The sequence below is a fragment of the Etheostoma spectabile genome, chromosome 14 (genome assembly GCF_008692095.1).
Source record: "Etheostoma spectabile isolate EspeVRDwgs_2016 chromosome 14, UIUC_Espe_1.0, whole genome shotgun sequence".
NCBI classification, from domain to species: domain Eukaryota; kingdom Metazoa; phylum Chordata; class Actinopteri; order Perciformes; family Percidae; genus Etheostoma; species Etheostoma spectabile.
In genome coordinates, this window is record NC_045746.1 from 11999106 (window position 1) to 12019153 (window position 20048).

At 40.1% G+C, this 20048-nt stretch overlaps 1 protein-coding gene and 1 long non-coding RNA gene across 2 annotated transcripts in view; one reads left to right on the forward strand and one right to left on the reverse strand.

The window, feature by feature from the left end:
- The first annotated feature begins 363 nt into the window (after nucleotides 1–363).
- Nucleotides 364–20048, forward strand: part of lpcat1 (lysophosphatidylcholine acyltransferase 1) — a 30252-nt gene continuing 10567 nt past the window's right edge. The window contains exons 1-6 of the mRNA XM_032535424.1: nucleotides 364–628; nucleotides 11565–11704; nucleotides 13296–13510; nucleotides 15379–15491; nucleotides 15668–15728; nucleotides 19652–19710. Of these exons, the coding sequence (XP_032391315.1) occupies nucleotides 542–628; nucleotides 11565–11704; nucleotides 13296–13510; nucleotides 15379–15491; nucleotides 15668–15728; nucleotides 19652–19710 (675 nt within the window). The 5' untranslated portion in view covers nucleotides 364–541. The remainder of the gene's footprint in view (nucleotides 629–11564; nucleotides 11705–13295; nucleotides 13511–15378; nucleotides 15492–15667; nucleotides 15729–19651; nucleotides 19711–20048) is intronic.
- LOC116701626 (uncharacterized) lies at nucleotides 1179–13932 on the reverse strand. The gene is made up of 3 exons (XR_004334976.1): nucleotides 13793–13932; nucleotides 5578–5583; nucleotides 1179–1189 (listed from the first exon to the last, which is right to left on the reverse strand). It is a non-coding gene; the product is annotated as an uncharacterized LOC116701626 (long non-coding RNA).

Here is a 20048-nt window from a genome sequence, read left to right on the forward strand (position 1 = left end):
TCGAAATAAGCGCTGAAAATGTCAGCAATAAAAATATCAATTTTTTTTGTTGCAAAAACATAAAAAAAAGCACCCACAACATTGAAAAAGTGACAAAAATGTAGGTAAAAGTTGAAAAAAAGTGACCACGTTTTTTTTTCATGGTTGAAGAAAACACAAGGGTTAAGAGAAACGGCAATAGTATGTATGTGGACTATAGACAATGGCTGTATATTTACAGTCTATGGTATGGACATGTTATTATTTTGTCTATAGGTACAGATAGGTACAGCCCCTTTATTTTGAAACTTTCACCGGAAGTAATGTCTTACAACCGGAAATCACGTCGTTTCATCTGACTAACAAGCGCTTAAGTCCTCAGTCCTCGCTCCCCGCCCGCCTAGCATCATTCTCCCCTCTCGTCAGAGGAGGGTGGACCGAAAGCAGGAGAAGATACTCGCCTACATCATCAAAACCGAGAAGGAAACCAACGTTACGGGACATTTTGGACTCGCCTTTTATTTCATTTTTTATTTTGGTGCGTTAGTTCCTGTCGTCTGCAATGAAGTCGTCCAACAGTCGTCCCTCCAGAGTGGGTAGAAACCCCTTCGTCCACGAGCTCCAATTCACCATGACAGAGAAAATAAAGGTAAGACAATTTAGCTGACAAATTAGCAATTAATATTCAAATGTTCAAGTCGCCTGGCTAGCTTTAGCTAGGCTATGCTGTGGACCGTATGGAGTGTATTAATATACCCAAACTCTACCCACCTTGTTAGGGCTGACAGACACTTCTATCATGTCCTGTTTTGTGGGCCAATTTAAAGATGGTGATATCATATGACGTGTCTAATTTGGGTTCCAAAACATCATTGGAAAGAAGAAGTACTTTAAATTCAGGAGCAGTGGAAGAGTCTTGTGACTATCTTGGAAATGTAGTTCCTCAATGTGTTCCTGGTTGTAGTCCTAGTGGGGAGCAAGGCTCACATTGAAGTGGTCTGTGAAAGATGTCAACAAACACTTGAACAGTGAAATGTTTCTTTATATACATACATACATTCATTCAAACCTTTATTTAACCAGGATATAAAACTCCTTGAGATTAAAAATCTCTTTTACAAGAGTGTCCTGGCAAGTGGCAGCAGCGCGGTTTCAAATAGACACAGAGACACTTCTAGGTAAATATATAATATACATAGACACACTTTGACTCATAATATTCAAACAACAATGTCATCATAAACAACTGGGTCCTAAATCAATTTAAAAACGGTGACATACAGACTGCCTTTCTGTAAGGTCCTTTTAACAATCATTTAAAAGAATAAAGTTAAGTAAGGTAAACCTTACATCATTTCATAGCTCAATGTAATGCATGCCATTTGTTACCTTAGGATTTGCCTTAGTATTCTTGTCTTAATATGGGTTTGTATTGTCCTGAAAACAACTATATGGGTCCATGGTAAATCCTGTCTTTGTGTCCTTTTGTAGGGTTGGTATATCCACAGAGATAAGAGTAGAGCACCACCTGTGCAGCCTTACATTTATCTCAGATTTAGGAAGGACACAAATATTTTTTACACACGGGCATTTCACACACACACACACTGTATGTGTAATCTGAGACTTTTGGGTCATTATGGTGCCAGCCACTACCCTACATTTTTAATTTTAAGTTATACTGTTTATTGAAAATTCCAATTTACACTCTGTTTTGTTAGTATTATTAGGCTTAGTGAATTACTATTTATGCACAAATGGAGAGATGTCATAGTGAGTGGGCTGCCAGTGCTGGAGAGCCTTGCTCAAGAGCACCTGGCAGTGAACTGGCATCTCTCCAGCCACCAATCCACACTCCGTACTTCGGTCCATACGGGGCCTTGAACCACCTGGATGGATCAGTCAACTTAAAATTGAATCTTGATTGACCAAATTTGCATTACATGTTGCATTAGATGTAAAAATTGCATTTTTTTTTAAACTTTTATTTTTACATCATTGCACTGTTTACATGTCATACTGACATAGTACAGGATAACATGGACTTGACAAACGCGTACACACATACTTTACAATGGGGTGTTAGCACTGGGTTAAACACGCTGGCTGCTTAGTTTTCAGTGGTCCTTGTTACAGTGGATCATTTTCCAGTATAGCATAGCAAGAGTGACTAATGGTTTGGGTTAGGTTAAAGTCAAGGCTAGGATCTGTTAAAGTAGGGCTGTTTTCTTCCTAAGACTGATAATGAAATACAGTGGTAGCACATTCAAAGAATGCTCCATGAATGTGGAAGTGGCATGTGAGATACTGGATGTTTTGCTACAGATGAACAGCTGTGGCTACATTGGAAATCAACCATTGAAATTGATGGTTTCTCACTGCTGGAAAGAGGGCAGACTGGCTGACATGCTTACTTATTATTCAACCAGTGAATCAATAGGGTTCTTTTTCTTAGTAATTTGTAGGATCTGCTGACGGAATGTAGTCCAACTAAACTAAAATAATTTCATCTAGTTAGTTATGAAAATATATAAAATGATTACATTTTTTTTTAGTGAGAGTTTGTTATGAAGGTGACATTACTGCTAAAGCATTTCAAATTGCCTTCTTGTCATTCTTCCTATAGAAATCCCCTGAAACAAGTTGCTATGTCAAAAATGTTGTTTTCTGTATTGTTTTGCAGTCACAAAAGCAGACAAGGGGTGGAAGTACACTCCCTCTGCTCTGCCCCATCAGGTTTATCTGTTTCCCCATAGCCCCAGGGCCCAGAGATGCCTGCTTTCATCCATAGCAAAACACACCAAGCAAAAGGCTCAGGAAATAGGCCTTCATGTGGGCACTGCCTGTTCCCAACCATTACATTTTAAGAAAAGTGGTAAAGCCCTTTTCCCTATTTGTTTTTGGGTGCTTCCCTGCAGTAAACCATGCTTTTAAGCTTGGCTTTGTGAAGACCTATGCATTTCAGTTTTTCTTGCTGTATGTACTGTATGCTCTAGCTACACCTTTTCCCCAGTGACCGTCTTAATTAGCACGTGTCATTTTTTCTACTGGAGCTTGCAGTTGACTGTAAACAGTTGGTTTTCTGTGCCAGATGACAGCAGCAGTCCAGTGAATGCAAGATGGACCATGTGTGTCTCTGTGCCTGGTTCCCGCCTCCCTCTGCCTGCTTATAATGGGCAGTGAGGTGTGGACTTAGTCATGTGCACGCACACACACAGTCCCATGTAAACAAACTAAAAACTTCACTTCCTACGTAGATGACATAAATGTGTATATTTCTAAGTAAGTGCCTCCTTTTTAAATCTGTCGGTCTGTCATTTTGAGACAATACAGGCTTTTTGATGCATGGGCACATATTTCCCTCTGGAACTTGGTCTTCCTGAATATGTTTTTCTAACTTCCAGCAAACATGATCAGCAGTACTGTAAACCAACCATTTTAGCAGGTGACATTTTAGCAGAGCCATACACATTGCTGAACCGTGAACATCATTCAGACATGGCTGCCAACTCTTCCAGCATTCAGACTAAATACCTGTGACTTTTGATAGAGTTGCAAAGTTCAGAGACTGAATTGGGACCCTTCTTAAATCTCTGTAAAAATCTCAAAACACTCTGGAGAAATGGCAAATATTTGTTTGCCTATTTTAGTATTAAAACTGAATCTACTGGTAGGTAGGTTGATTTGATTGATGGACTTTATTAATCCCAAACTGGGAAATTTACTGGGTTACAGAAGCAAGTATAAGACACACGACATCCACACAAAAAAATAAATAAGTAAAATAAAAATACCAGAACACCTGCTCAAACTTGAATAATATTTTTTTTTATTTATTGTTATGATAAACATTATTATTATTATTATTATTATTATTATTATTATTATTATGATGATAACATTTGAAAAGCGGTATAAACTGAACACCAAAGAACAATATTAACACTGCAAATTATTAACAACATACCTAAAGTATACTAAACTGGAAACGTTATATGTTCGTCTGCTATTTCATTACTAAATTCACTTCTGAGTTTTTTTCTAATGCAAGAAATCAACTGTAGAGCTCAAGTTTTACGGACGTTAATGGCTAACTGCAAATTTGCTCTGATTGTGTCGGAGTTCAGAAGCTCCACAGTCTGACCCTGCCGGGGTCGCTGGCCTGCCGCCCAGCCAGGCTAACAATTTTGTATAACCACGAGACTTACTGTTGCATAGTCAGCAAATCACCGTATTGTTAGTAGCTCGCAGACAGTTTGGACTTACTTCAGCTGTTTAGGTCTAACTAGCTTTTTTTGTTAGCAATAGCCTGTGCCTATCTTATCTCTATACCTACCACTCTGTCTCTGCTGATTGGGAATGATTGAGATTTCTCTTGCACAGCTACCAGAAGACTTACAACTTTCAGACAGGTTTCCCACGTCACATCTACGTCGTCAAGCTCAGTTGGAGGCTGCGTAGTAACACTCAGCCATCACTGGAAAAGAGCTTCTAATAGACTTCACTGGTCTCTGTCCAGAGCAACGGAATCTGTTGGTCCATTTCTTTAACTGTCTATGACGTTATCCCATCTTCCTCTGACGTCATGCACACATGGGCAACAATAATCACGAGATCAAGGCGGCCACAGCTTTGAGACGCAGGCAGCGCAATTGGTTTTCACTGACTGCAAGATCAAGGCGGACCCAGAGCATGCTGGGAAACGCCAGCCTATCAGCTGATTTAACAGCCTATTGGTTCAGAATCGACTCAACATGAATTTTTAAATACACTTTTTGTTGTTTTAGAATGCAAGGGATTTTAGTTTGTCTGATTTTAAAGGCTTATTGTGTACAGAACACCTGTTGTGTGGGTGGTAGTGACGTTCAGAAGTCAGAGAGACTAAATCTGTTCACATCACGGACCATATACAGTCGGTCGTTTATTAACGTCAGCAACATATCGCATGTAGAGAATTATGACAGCTACTGTGTCTTAATAAAAACAACGGGAGACTGTGCAGGGCTTGACATTGACATTTACGTTTCCCTTGCCCAAAAGTCACTTCTCCGGGGAAAGATTTCTCATTTTATAATAATCTTTTGTGATTTGCTAATGCAGAACTCAAACAAACCATTAAAAGCCTCCAAACACTGTCAACATTAAAGATCCCATGACATGGTGCTCTTTGGATGCATTTACATAGGCTTTAGTGGTCTTCTAATACTGTATCTGAAGTCTCTTTTATATAGACCTTAGTGGTCCCTAATACTGTATCTGAAGTCTCTTTTATATAGACCTTAGTGGTCCCTAATACTGTATCTGAAGTCTCTTTTATATAGACCTTAGTGGTCCTCTAATACTGTATCTGAAGAGATGGGGGGGGGGGTGTGCAAGGTGGAGGCTGGGTGTGTGGCCTTGACCAACTGCCACTTTGCTTGTTTGAAAGCGATGATGTCTCTCTCTCATGGGTGGGCCAAATTCTCTGGGCGGGCAGAGCCAAGAAAGGGGAGGTAACTTTGCCCCTCATGACCTCATAAGGAGTCTGATTCTAGATTGGCCAATTTGAGCTTTCAGTTTCTCAAAGGCAGAGCAGGATACCCAGGGCTCGGTTTACACCTGTCACTATTATAGCTACTTTTTTTCAATACAATTCAGTTGAAACAGTAAAAAACAAATGTGTCCCGACAGTAGATTTCCCCTTCAACAATCTCCAGACAACGTAAAAGTAATACTTACACGCCAGTTTGCAGTGTATCACCAGAGTTAGTGGTACCTTGAACTTATACTATATCTGTGTTATTATTATTATGCCAAAACCTGAACATAAGATGAATCTTTTGGGAGCTAATAATACAGTAACAAACAATTGCACTCAGACAATAAAACTTTAACGATGCCTTACTATAAGAGTCAGGATGTGTGGTACGGGAGCCCAGCACTGCAGAAGCCCATTTACAGCACATTTTAAATCCTCAGCCGAGGTAGGGTTTGGTCTCTCATAAAACACTGGCATTTGCTCCCCTCTACCCCGCCCCAGCTCATTTTCATACCACCTCCTGAGAAAATGTCAGCGGATCCTCCCAGATGGATTCGTTAAGTACTGATGAGTGCACTGTGCATCAGGCATGGGGGCGGGAACGCAACAAGAGGTGTTAGAGCATCATAAATCTCCCCCATACTCTTTATTTAGTAATACAGCCCTGCAGTGTGCACCTGGTCTCCTACGCAGAGAGAGAAACACATAGGAAAGATGGGGCAGGCCGGGAGGGGAGTTAGATATGATTCCCCAGAGTGGTCCCCAAAAGCACATAAATGCAAAGTAGGAGAGAAGAGCATGATAAATGAAGGTGCAGCTGAGCAAATAGACATTGGGAGTGAAAGATTGATGGATGGAAGGCAGGCTGGATGGATGGATAATTGAGGAGAGGAATTCCCCTGAGATTGGAGATTACTGCAAGGCAGGCCAGGAGATTGAGGAGAGGGGAATACTAAAGCGTGATGAGATCAAACAGAGGTCAAAATTGAGGCTTAAAATGTCACGCAGTCTGAATTAACACTGTAGGCCATGACCTTGTGACCTGTGTTTGTGTGTGTTTTGTGTGTGTGTGTGTGTGTGTTACATACTGTACATGTACAAAAAAGATAAAAACACTAAATCTGACTGAAAAAGGTGCTCAAAACAAGTGAAATTATCCGTCCGTACAGTAAGATAGACACTTGACAAGTTTGCTCGATTTACGATGATAGTTTAAAGTTGAACACTTAAATAAGAAATTCACTCTTAAACAAGATACATTAAACACTTCTAAATCTAAGTATTTCTTTTTTTTTCTTGGTAAGAACTAAATTATCTGCAGTGGACTGTAAAGCTCTGGTTTCAATGAGCTGTATTTCCCTGACAAGACTTTAGGGGAGAGTTTGGATTTTGTGGGGTTGTATGGGGTACGTTTCCATAGTCAGTTTATCAGCTGCAGTAGCTGGCGGTCAGCACGCCGCCAGTTTGAAGAAGCAGACAGAAGTACCAACATATAACACAAGCTAACCTGTCGTGGCAGCGGTAGACCAGCAATCATCGTGTTCTGCGAGGTAAAATGACAGATTTTGTCAGAAGAGGCTGTTGGCTTTGAAGAGATCAATAATAACAGATTTAGTTCCCCATCAAAAAGGGCTGACAGCAAGATAAAGCGGTAAAAATATTCTGAATATAGACTAAACTGATAGTTTTTTTTTTTTTACGTAGCTGGAATATTTTCCATTCATTGCTAGCTTCTGTATCGGTACTTTGGCTTGCTTCTCCAAATTGGGGGCGTGCTGACCGCCATTTACTGGAGGTAATGCGTCCGGTATACTCACCGCAGCCGACCTGTCGTGCTCCAATGTAACGTCATGGGAGCGGCGTAACTGTATATACTCCCGCGTGGTGGTTGCAACACTAATGAGGAAAGGCTACCGACTTTGTTATTTCTACGGACTAGAAGAAGAAGAAAAAGGTCAACAACGGCAGAACTGGCACCAGCATTGCCGTCAATGCTTTGATTTGATTAGATGACCTACTTGGTGGGACCAAGACTTTCATTCACCATAGAAGAAGTCATTTTAACCCAGTGAAAAGAGAGACCTGCAGTCACTCTCTGAGTCCTGGCACCCAGTTACCCTCAAACTCCTTCAGGCTTCCTGTTTTTTCCGCTTTCCGAGAAGTAGCTCATACAGCCCCACTACAATAAATCCAAACTATCCCTTTTAAACTCTTTGACCTTACATTGAACTTAGCCTCATACCCTGTTTGCAAAGTTGGGTTATCGTTTTTCCTACCTTACTATTTGCACAGTAAAATCTCCCTGGTGTTATGCCACAGCCCTTGTCTGATGAAACCAAACGGTCAGAAAACCCCTACATTTCTGAACAACTGTTCACAAAAGGGAGCTGACAAGGCGTTACGTTGTACCAACTATTAGTTGCTATACACAGAAGTATAAGAAATGGCTAACACAAACAATAATAAAATCATTGTTGTCACATTGATACATAACAGGCAAGATTTAAAAAATAAACCCAAAGATGTTATGCATTTTGTGTGTCGTGGTAAATTATTCCAAGTAAAGATCCCACCTTAAAACAGATATATGTTTAGCCATTCAGTCAATATTGGTCTAGGGTACAGCTATTATATGTTGTTGGTGTTATTATTATCATCAGCCGATATTAGGCATTTCCCAAACTATCGGTATCGGCATTTATAATGGCTGATAAATGAATATTTAAAAAAATAAAATATAAACGGACGGTCAACCATGTTATGAGTGATGGTGTTGCATAGTTCGTCCACCAGAGGGCGCTCTACAACGTCCCTGTTGGCAACACTATTATTGTTTTTTTGTTCAAAGGACTAGAGATAGGTTTCATATCTTAAGTTTGTATTTTTTGTATTTATCAGAACTTCAAGATATTTTGAAGTTCCTCTGGTCTGTTGTGTTTAATTATTATCATTTAGTGTAAACTCATAAATTACTACAAATTACTAATGTTAGGGAAATCTGCTTAATTTTTTTTGTTATGCGTTTCTGGATTATTTGTTTTTTTTTAAAATATATTTATATATTGGAATATCAGATTTTTTTACTAACCAAATATTTGTATTGGCATCGGCTTTAAAAATTCTTAATCGGTTGGGCTGCAGTTTAGGACAGCAATATCCCTCTGTCTGTCAGTCATTGAAATGGTGCAACGTCAGCACAGACGTTCATGGTTCCTAGATAAATTGTGGGCGTGTTAGCATGCTGTTAGCATTTAGCTGGGCCTAAAAGAAGCCTCACAGAGCCACTAGCATGGCTGTGGACTGTGGAGTTTGTTTACCTGTTTCTGTGGAGACTAAGGGAACAGAGAGGCTAAGTGTATATGAACCAGAACTTCCTCGTGCTATTTTAAAGACCGCAAATTAAAATCATAAATCCACAAACTATTGCAAGTTGGCACTTATTCACATGGGTTGGGACTGCCCGGAGGTTAAACATTTCTGGGAAAGTGTTTCTGCAGTTCTCTCCACCCTATTGAGGAGACTGATCCACGTATCAGAAGCATATTACCTCTCAATGATACCTCAGTATACCTCGATAACTCAAGCACAGGTCTTTATTTAGCTGGTCGCGCTAAAGCTAAAAGAGATGGTGCTCTACCACTACTCTCCTGTTCTCACTACACTACATATTAAAGGTCTGATAAATAAAATGTATACAAATATTAACTTAAGATATGAAACTAAAAGTCCTTTGAACAAAAATACATTAACCAAAAAATAATCAGTGTTGCCAACAGGGACGTTGTAGAGCGCCCTCTGGTGGACAAACTATGCAACACCAACGCTCATAACATGGTTGACAGTCCGTTTATTTTGAAATCATTATTTATCAGAATCATTTATTTGTCATTATAAAGGATTCTGATGAATGTCAATACCCTATCCGGAAATGCCTAATATCAGCCGATACTATTGGTCGGGCTCTAATACTACTATCCCTGTATGGATGTGATATGATTTCTAGCATTGTCGGTCTGGCTCAGTTTAAATTCTTTGGAAAAACCTAAACAAACAATGAACGCCACAGAAATTTCTTTTATCATCCAGTTTGACATATACAGTAGTTGAACTGAAAATAAACATAAATAAACTACTTTGACGTAGATTTTCTTTAGGTCTTTATTACGTGGTATCGGATCGATGCATAAACTCCAGTACTTCCCGATACTAGCGTTTTAGGCCGTATCGGAGGCACTACCTGGTATCGGAACATCTCCAATTTAAACCAATCACGATTGTCTTGGACGCTGGACTCTGGACGCAGAGGTGATGGCTCTGCAAAATTGTCTCTTAGGTGGAACATTTGCACTTCAAAAGAAAACACCACATACAATATTAAATGAAACCAGAGCCATTTTTGAGCTTTTTTTTTTTTTTTTTTTTTTTTTTTTGCCCCTGTCATATTATTACTCGTTTTCCCCTCTTACTCATTTTTCACTATATCTGCAGTCTGGTATCTCAAATTAACAAGCACAACCATGGCCAGAAGTAGGAATAGGAATACATTTCTTTTCAGCAGTATAACAGTTCTAATGGTATCTAACATAAAAATGAAAAAAATAATAAATTATTTAAAAATAATAAAACACAAAAGATAAGTTTTTCCTTCGGTCTAAATGTTTAATTTTAACAACATTTTTCCTACATTTTTACATACTGAAATAACATTTTCACTGCAGGACCTTTACTGAAACAGAGTATTATTACAGTGTAGTATTAGTCCTTAAACCTGCTTTCTATCTAAATTCCAGCAGAGGGCGACACGTGCAATTGCAAAAGGATGTCTGTTTATAAGTCTATAAGACAGTGACTTATTATTATTGAATTATTACCTCAGTAAACATTTTCATAATGAGTTCATGGTCTCAAACACCAGTTTTACAATATCTGCAACACAGAATGATAATTTTTTGAATTATGATCTCATTGATTTCAAGTCGGTGATAAAGCAGGGGGTGTTTTAGGGCGTGGCTATGATGGCGTGTGTAGAGTGTAAGGGCTCCTCCCTCACTCCGCCCTATCGTCTAAAATCGTCACATCCTCAACCAGCGCCCGTAACTGCAAACTCAACTCACAAACCAATGGGTGACGCCACAAATGCGCTGTCCATTAATATACAGTCTATAGCGCCACACTCACAACACTATGGTCGACGTTCAAATTTTTAAACCTGTAGAATGTTCTTTTTTTTTTTTTTACAGCTTCTTGTTGATGCAAAAAGTTTATTTAAATTAAAAAAAAAAAAAAAAAAAAAAAAAATGTACACTACCGGTCAAAAGTTTGGGGTCACTTAGAAATTTCCATTGCACTCCATTATAAACAGAATACCAGCTGAGGTCAGTTGCATTGTTTTTTTTAACCCGGTCAGCAGTTTTCAAATTACATTATGTGCTTACATAATTGCAAAAGGATTCTCCAGTGTTTTCTCAGTTAGTTTTTTAAAATGATATCAGATTAGTAAAGAGAATGTGCCTCTGGAACATTGGATCAATGGTTGCTGATAATGGGTAATGTAGATATTGCATTAAAGGTCAGCCCCCCACTCAGATCAGCTGGTATTATGTCTATAATGGAGTGGCATGGAAATTTGTAAGTGACCCCAAACTTTTGACCGGTAGTGTAAGTTGGACATGTTCTATGTAATTTTTATTTATTTTTTTATTCACTTAGTGTTTTTTTGGAGGTTTTTTATATGATGTCGACAAAATGATTAGATTAAAACACAATCTCATCTATATTGCCTCGGCATTTTTTTACCTGTAGCTAACTATAATTGATATTGAAACATTTGCATATTGGACATGTCCAGTGTGAGCTCCAGGGGTTTGTGATTAGAGCGTGATTGTTGTTCCTTTACAGATGGCACAGATGGAATGTGCTTCTTCTCCTCTTGACGCTGTAGGACGTGCTGCAGGCGTATTCTTCTGCAGAATTGGAATGCACAGTATGTCAAATGACAGTGTTGAGGACTGATACTAATGTCAATGACGCCTCCTCTCTGTCTCTGTCTCTCTGTCTCTGTCTTCAGATAGGACTGATGTCAGTTACAGTCTTTCCAGTTCGGCTGCTGCTGGTGTCCTCCCTCATGCTGCTGGCGTGGCCCTTTGCCTTCACAGCCGCCCTGGGACGTTCTGATTTTGTCATTGAGCCACAGCCATGGTGGAGGAGGTGTGTTTGTGTATATATGTGTGTGTGGGGGGGTGCATGAGGTATAATCACAATTATTTTGGCCAATATTGAAATCAAGATTATTAAAGAGGGTTACTCATTGTATTTATTACACTTAAAAAAACAGTGAAACACTTAAACAAATCAACAGTGAAAACAACAAAAACGGTAAAGTTTCCCATAATTCTTTTCCCGTTAAACTTCATCTTTAGAACACATGCCATTTAGTTAGTTTGGAAACTAAATGGCAATGTGATCACAATGTGATTCATTGCACAGCCCAAGATCATACAGTATCCATAGGAGCTAAATGAACCTAATTTGAAGTGAGTGATCAGATAAAAAGCAACTAGATAATTAATATGGGTTCATTAATGTAGCAAAACTATTTGTTAATGTGTATAGAATTGTGCAACTGTCAGCTTTGTACTTGTGTAAAAGAATCTCTAAATGCATACTAGGCCTGCACAATAAATCTCACCCCTGTTCTCTATAATTTTCTTTAAATAAATTAGATTTTTGGGATTTTTTTTTTTAATGACTTTGATTCTCATTTAATTTTTACGAGCCGACTGCATCACAGACGCAACATAGACTGTATAAAATAAGTTTTAATGCTCTCTCTGCTCTTCCTTGAAGCCTCTTTGTTTACAGTCTTGTGGTGATGCGCAATGTGCTATAGGTGCAAAAACAAATCTATATTTGGTACTGCCAATTTGTTTTGTTTTGTCATGGTTCATATGTGCAATAAACATCCACTAAATCAGGGGTCTTCAACAGGGGGTCCGCGACCCCTAGGGGGTCCGCGGAGGTACTGCATGGAGGTCGCGAAAGTTTTGGTTGATTAGACTTTTTATATCCCCCCCCCCTGCAATTTTTTCCACTAATTGAAATGTCTTTAAATACACATTAACATGAATTCAACACACTGTAGTAAACAGATAAATGGAGGCAGAAGATGTCTTTCAGTCATCAATGCACACATGGTACTATAGGACCAGTTTGATATAACACAATTTTATACAATATATATAATTAGGGGGTCCCCACTCCATCTCGCCATCAGTTTGGGGGTCCTTGGCCTGGAAAACGTTGAAGACCCCTGCACTAAATGGTTATTGCACTCCGATATTGTGTGTGGGGCAGCGGCTTATACACTGTCCCTTACTAGCAGCCTAACATCTGCTATTTTATCTGCTTTTATATGTTTAACTGTTTTTAACTGCTCTTTAATATTTCATGTCTTGTACTGAACTGTAACTTTTATTATTTTAATTGTTTTTATGTATAGTACTTTGACCTTCACTGTTGTTGAAATGTGCTTTAATAATAAAGCTGCCTTGCACTTTGTGAGGGGGGGGGGAATCATGGCAGAGAATTGTTGTTTCTATTCTAAGCTAACAAATCATGATTCATATTTTTCCCTGACTCGTGCAGGCCTAATGCGTACTCAGATTTGATAACGCGTAAAGGAATCTGCAAATATGTTAAATAAACTGTGTGCGCAATCAGATCTGTAAATGTGAAAAAACTCTGTGCATAGATCTGTAAACTCACCCTTTCCATCAACTGTCTGTGTATTTTTGATCAGGTTCATTGACCTGTGTCTACGGGTGATCATGCGAGCTATGTGGTTTTGCGGAGGTTTCCATTGGATCAAGGTGAAAGGGGAACGGGCGGCAGCCTCTGAAGTTCCCATCCTCACCGTGGCACCACACTCCTCCTACTTTGATGCCATCCCAGTCACCATGACCATGTGCTCCATAGTCACCAAACTGGAGAGCAAGAGCATTCCCGTCTGGGGCAGTGAGTATTTACACTTTTACCCACGCCTCTTTGACCCATTGATCCACCAAAAGAAACAACATTTATGTGGCATAAAACACATCTTCCATGATTTCAAATGCTGTGTGGACGTTACCAGACTGTTATATTTACAGTTTAAAGCCAGACACACTTTGAACTCCAAGACCATATATTAATGGACAGTGCACCCATTGGTTTTTGGAGATCTGCATTGAGTTGTTGAGTTTGCTGTTATGGGCGCAGCCATCCTGGTTGAGGCTGTGACGATTTTACATTCTACACATGCCATCATAGCCACGCCCTAAAATACCCCCTGCTTTATCACTGATTTTATAATCGAGACCATAATTCAAAAAATGAATATCATTCTGGTTTGCAGAAGCCTTAAAACCAGCGAATGAGACAATAAACTCATTATGAAAATGTTTACTGGAGTAATAAAACAAGTGAGAGGTGGGTCACTTTCTCACAGAGTTCAACAGAAACCAACCTCCTTTTGCAGTCGCAGTGTTGCCCCATGCTATGCTGGAATTCAGATAGAATGCAGGTTTAAGGAGTCTCCCCCTGCTGGAATTCAGATAGAATGCAGGTTTAAGGAGTCTCCCCCTGCTGGAATTCAGATAGAATGCCGGTTTAAGGCACTTCTGCATTTGTAGCACTTCGCCAAACCGGATACGTTGTCCAGCTGCGTGTTATTATTGAGACCCAAATGTCCCATTTGAGGACTACTACAGAGACCCAAATGGCACATGGGGGAGAGAATGTCAAAAAAACATGAATACTTTTGTGTTCTCCAGAGAAATTTTGGGAAGAAAAAGAAGAAAAACTCAGGTGCGACGTAGTATGACTGCTACAGTTGGTTGGAAATTAGTGATATGGCACACTGAATTTGATGAATTAACTTTTTATCAGACCACAAATTAGACACAAATTAGCTAGGTAACGCACCCTGTGGTTCCTCTGCCTCATTCACCGCCACTAAGACACTACTAGGCCGGGAGGAGAGCAGATGGCAGCTCCGGAGAAGGACCTTCAGTTAGTAACTCATGTTCGTCAAGTGGAAACCTCAGCGCTTGGGACACAGCAGGCTTGTGGTCTAACCTGCTTAACGGCAGCAACAGAAAGCCTGCTGATCTAGTTGGGGAGTCAGGTGCGTCCGTGATTGCTGTTGCTGGCCACCAGCCCGCGGTGCCGGGGTTTCAATTCTATGAACCTCTACCACAGCTGTGTGCGCTCCATCATTTTTGATGGTTGTTGATGGTTGTTTCCATGGTGCCGGATTGACCCGGAGGTACTGTACATTGAGTGTGGACTGGTAGCTGGAGAGAAGCCACTTCACCTCCTGGGTAACAATGCCAGACGCCCTTGAGCAAGGCACCGTACCCCCCCCCCCCCCCCCCCCCCACCACTAAAGGCGCTGGTCTAGCACTGGTAGCCCCCTCAGACTGACATCTCTCAATTTGTGCATGTATAGGTCCTGAGCATGTGTATGTATTTCAGACCTGTGTCTAGTGATTACTAACAGAGTGTAAATTGTAATTTCCCCACTGGGGATTAATAAACAGTATAAATTATTATTAAATTATTCATTTTTTTCCCAACCTGAAAAAAAGGCATACGTATTTATTTTTTCATCCATCTCTTCCCCCCCCACCCCCACCCATGCCCCCACAGAGAAACACTCGATGCTAAAGCTACGTGTTAAAACACCAGTCCCTTAATGGGCATTAATAATTTAAATAAATATAAAATAAAGATTCTCTTTTCTTCTAGTTGAAAAGTGCTGAAGGCGGTTATGCAAACATTTGGGTTTTCTCTTTTGTTCTGGCATACATTTAAAATCTCCCTCTTCATCATCGTACTGCCAGCTCTGATCAGCTACATCCGGCCGGTGTTTGTGTTTCGGTCGGATCAGGACTCCAGGAGAAAAACTGTCGAGGAGATCAACCGGCGAGCCCAGTCTGGAGGGGAGTGGCCTCAGGTAACGCGCATGAAAGTGCACACAGAGAAACGCACATCTCAGTTCAGCTCACAAAGATCAAGGACAATTTAAAACAATGAACTAAAGACAGATGCCTCTCTCTCTCTCTCTCTCTCTCTCTCTCTCTCTGTGTCTGTGTGTGTCTGTGTGTGTCTGTGTGTCTGTCTGTGTTTCAGATCATGATATTCCCAGAAGGGACGTGCACCAACAGGTCGGGGCTCATTTTGTTCAAGGCTGGTATGTGTTCAGTCCCCTTCCTGCTTTAGGCAACATTCATGTGTGTGTCCTGGTCTGGTGACATTGTATTGTAAAAAGGTTTGTGTCTTGTTTTTTACATTGAAGCAAATAGGATTAACGTGTGAGGCCGTAACAAGTTATCATTTCATAAGTGGTCTAGAGCATTTCAGTGCATGCAAGGGCCTGTTACTAATTGTCAACACAGAGCACACTTAAGCCACACCTTTCCTAACACTGTTTCAGAGCAGTATTCAGAGACATGTGTATTCCTCAATTCACCGCGCTCTGCTGAACCACAACAGTCCAGTTGTTAGCGGTGATGCACCCATGGGCTGGTTTTATGACTGACATTAATCAGCAGAAATCATAGTTTATGACATGAGGAATTCACCGCTGATGAGGGTAATATCTGACCCGGTCAACACAAATAATAAATAGAGCTCACTTGAGCCATGAACAGTAATTGTATTTGCCTGAGAGACAAGATGTCCTTATTAATCAAGCTTGTCCTAGTGGGCTATGGTAAACTTCATCATATTTACAGGCGGTGAGCAGAGTAATATTAATATATATACAATAATGCAGAGGAGCTGATACAAACATTGTCCAAACCACAGCTAGGAACAGTATTTGGTTGTGGTTTTTGGTAATTTCCAACCAAGGGTGTGTCTGTGTGGGATCACTACAGTATTAATTTCATTTCCAAAGAGAGAAACTCCAGGTTACACTGTCAGGGCGTATTCATTTAATGTTGGCCCAGCAGGTTTGAGTTCAGTGTCTCTTGCTTAGGGACACCTCAACAGGACACGTAACTGTTGCACCCATCTCTTTCAGGGCTTGTTTTTCTGCTCGTGTCCCGTGTGTGTTATGCTGTCAGCCATTGTTCCCCGCCTGCTCTGTCTAATCCCCTTTCTTCCAGTCTGTAATTCCGTCATTCCCAGTAAGCCTTGTTGGTCACAATCTGTCCTGCGTTGGTTGTGTATGCGTGTGTCTGCGTGTTTGTCCAGCTTGATCTGTCTGTTGTGTGTTTCCAGTCTTATCTGGATGTGTCTCCTCTAGTTATGTCTCTTCACTGGCTCCCACACACGTCGTGTGTTGTTGGGTTTGGGTGTTGTGTGTTGTGTGTGTGTGTTGTGTGTGTGGTGTGTGTGTGTGTGTGTGTGTGTGTTGTGTGTGTGTTGTGTGTGTGTGTGTGTGTGTGTGTGTGTGTGTGTGTGTGTGTGTGTGTTGTGTGTGTGTGTGTGTGTTGTGGTGGTGTGTGTGTGTGTGTGTGTGTGTGTGTGTGTGTGTGTGTGTGTGTGTGTGTGTGTGTGTGTGTGTGTGTTGTGTGTGGTGTGTGTGTGTGTTGTTGTGTGTGTGTGTGTGGTGTTCGTTCCTTTGTTGTATTCAAAAGTCCTTTTCATTGAATCGTCACTTCATGTCCACCCTTCTGCGCCTGTCTGTCCCCTCCTGTAGTCACATTATATTCAGAGGTTGTAGACCACAATCAGTCTCATGTTCTTTCACAAAAGTCTTCCATGTTAATTTTTCACATTTTTTAAAAGTAGTCGAGCCTCACCCTGCTCAAGGGCCCATTACTAACAAACATGTTCACACATCTTTAGGCCAGGTTATTAAATATATTTGGCGGCTTTACTTTTCCTTGTAATTTTCCTTTTTAATTAAACTATTACAAAATCTGTTGTAGATCTGTTGCATTTCTAGAGACCACTCAACAGATTCTTATTTTTTTTATTTAGTTTTATCCCCAAATACTATATTCACAATAATGACATATGTATATCATCTGAATGAATAGATTTCTTAAAAAAAAAAAAACCTCTCAGTTAGAGTTGCACATATCAATAATTCTTTGTTATATTTTTTTTTTTAACATTATTTTTGGGCATTTTGTCGGCCTTTATTGACAGGACAGCTGAAGACATGAAAGAGGTAGGGGTGGGGGGGGGGGGGGGGGGAATGACATGCAGCAAAGGGCCGCGGGTCGGAGTGACCCGCTGCATCCAGGGTCATACCTCTAAATGTGGGCGCACGCTCTACCAACTGAGCTATCCGGGCACCCACTTATCAATGATTCTATTAAGTCTGCTCCCTCTTAGTTGATTAGTCGAATAATCTGTCGTTTTGGTCTCAGTCAACTAAGTGGTTTCGTCATTTTTTAGATGCTAAATTCCTTTTTTCTAAGAAATCACATTTCTTGTAAACACAAGATTTAAAATTGTGCTTTTGCCTCATTCTTTGTGGAGAAACTCAATTTTACAGTTAAATGTGTTACATCTAGGTCGGTTAAATCAACTAATCGATTAGTTGTCAAAAGGATACGAGTATTAGTCGACTAAGAATTCTTTTTTTTAGTCCAGAACAACCCTAACATCTATATGAATAATTTTGAAAATGTGTAATGTGAAGGGAATCACTTGTAGTGGCCAAACCACAGATAATTGTTATGTGTCTGTTACGGGTGCATGATAAATCCAATTAATATTGTTATCGCAATTTCATGTTGCACAATATTATATCGAAAATGTCACAATAAGTCTGCAACATTTGGTTGTATTTTGTGAAGCGATGTGTCCCGTTTGACTGTGTGGCAGAGTGACAGTGGAAATGAAGAAAAAGAGAGACAACTAAACGGAGTGAATCATGAGTGCATGATGCCATCCCAAAACAAACCTGTTAATACTAGCCAGAGCTAGCCGAACGAGACTCACTAGCGAGTGTTGCTACTGGCACAAAGTAGGACAAGAACTTGAAGAGACCCACCAAAATCACCAATGCTATAACGTATTTGGCCAAAGATATGACGCCCATCCACACAGTGGTTAAAAAAGGCGTCAAGAAAGTTCTGAATGAACAAGGCCGAATCCCATCCTGCACCTATTTCACAGTTTGGAGTCAGATAGATATTGAATATTTTTCATTAACGACCGACGTGTGGTCCAGCCGCACTACGGAGCCATTTAAAGGTCTCACTGTGCACTATATTGTTATGAATCTGTGACTGTTGTTACGATGCGTTTTCTCGTAACTTTTGTAATTTTCAGATGTTAAAAAATATTGAAATTGATATTGTAATCATAATCAATATTACAATATCCCATTTTGTCAATATTGTGCAACCCTTAAAGTCTGTGCAGTTCCCCTCAGCTTTACGGAGCATTTTAGCTTTTGATTAACTCCCACTGTTCTCAACCCATCTCATTTCCACCTATTTAAAGCTCACACAGTAGCTTGAATAGGGCAATTCCCATTAATAAATACTGTACGTAGCTTTAGGGCTGGGCAATATATCGATATATGAGCCTAGATATTGTAATATTCTGATATGACACGTGTTGTCTTTTCCTGGTTTTAAAGGCTGCATTACAGTAGAGTGTAAGTAATTTTCTGAACACACCAGACTGTTCTGTTCCAATATTTGCCTTTACCCACATAGTTATTATATCAACATAACTGATGATTATTAATGAAAAATGACTTTTTGTGCATATTTTGCGAAAGCACCACTTGTCAACTATGCAACATTGCCTCAATATCAAGGTATTTGGTCAAAAATATCGGGATAATTGATTTTCTCTATATTGCCCAGCTCTACGTAGCTCGTATCAGCTCCTCTGTCATCAGCCGGACATTATAGAATTTCAATAGATAGACTTGTCTGCCCGGTCTGGAGGTTATCCTCAGGTTGGGAGCTCGTCATTCATCTAACCCATAGACCATTAATACAGTCTATGATCTAACCCGGTACACAACTCAGCCCAGCACATTGCCATCTCTCTGTGGTTTACAAGGGAGTTGAAATATGTAGAAAACCCTGTTGCTAAAACCATTTAGTACTTGTGTCATTTCATTTCATAAGCATGTAGTGATTGGACTTTTTCTTCTGTCTTCTCACCACCTCCCTACTCTCTTATCTTTCTCAGGGGCTTTCATACCAGGACTCCCAGTGCAGCCTGTGGTGCTACGCTACCCAAACAAACTGGTAAACACACTTTTATTTGGAATTGTTTGGATACCTGCCCCGTACTTGGGACATAGTTCAAGTTTAGAACCTGATTCCAGCCTAAGTACATACACCATGTACTCAAACCTATACATACTGACGAATGTCTGTGATGTCATGGTTTCATCCTCTCACGTTAGTACTGAATGTGCCCCTCTTGTGTTGAATCACTTCATGTTCTAGTAGGGTGATATTTCATCCCTCTTACTCTCTTATCCTATCTGTGTACACACACACTCTCTCAAGTGTCATGTCTCTATTTTAGCAGCTCTCCCCCCTCTCTCATGAATTATGCAGTTCCTATTACCTAGTTTTTC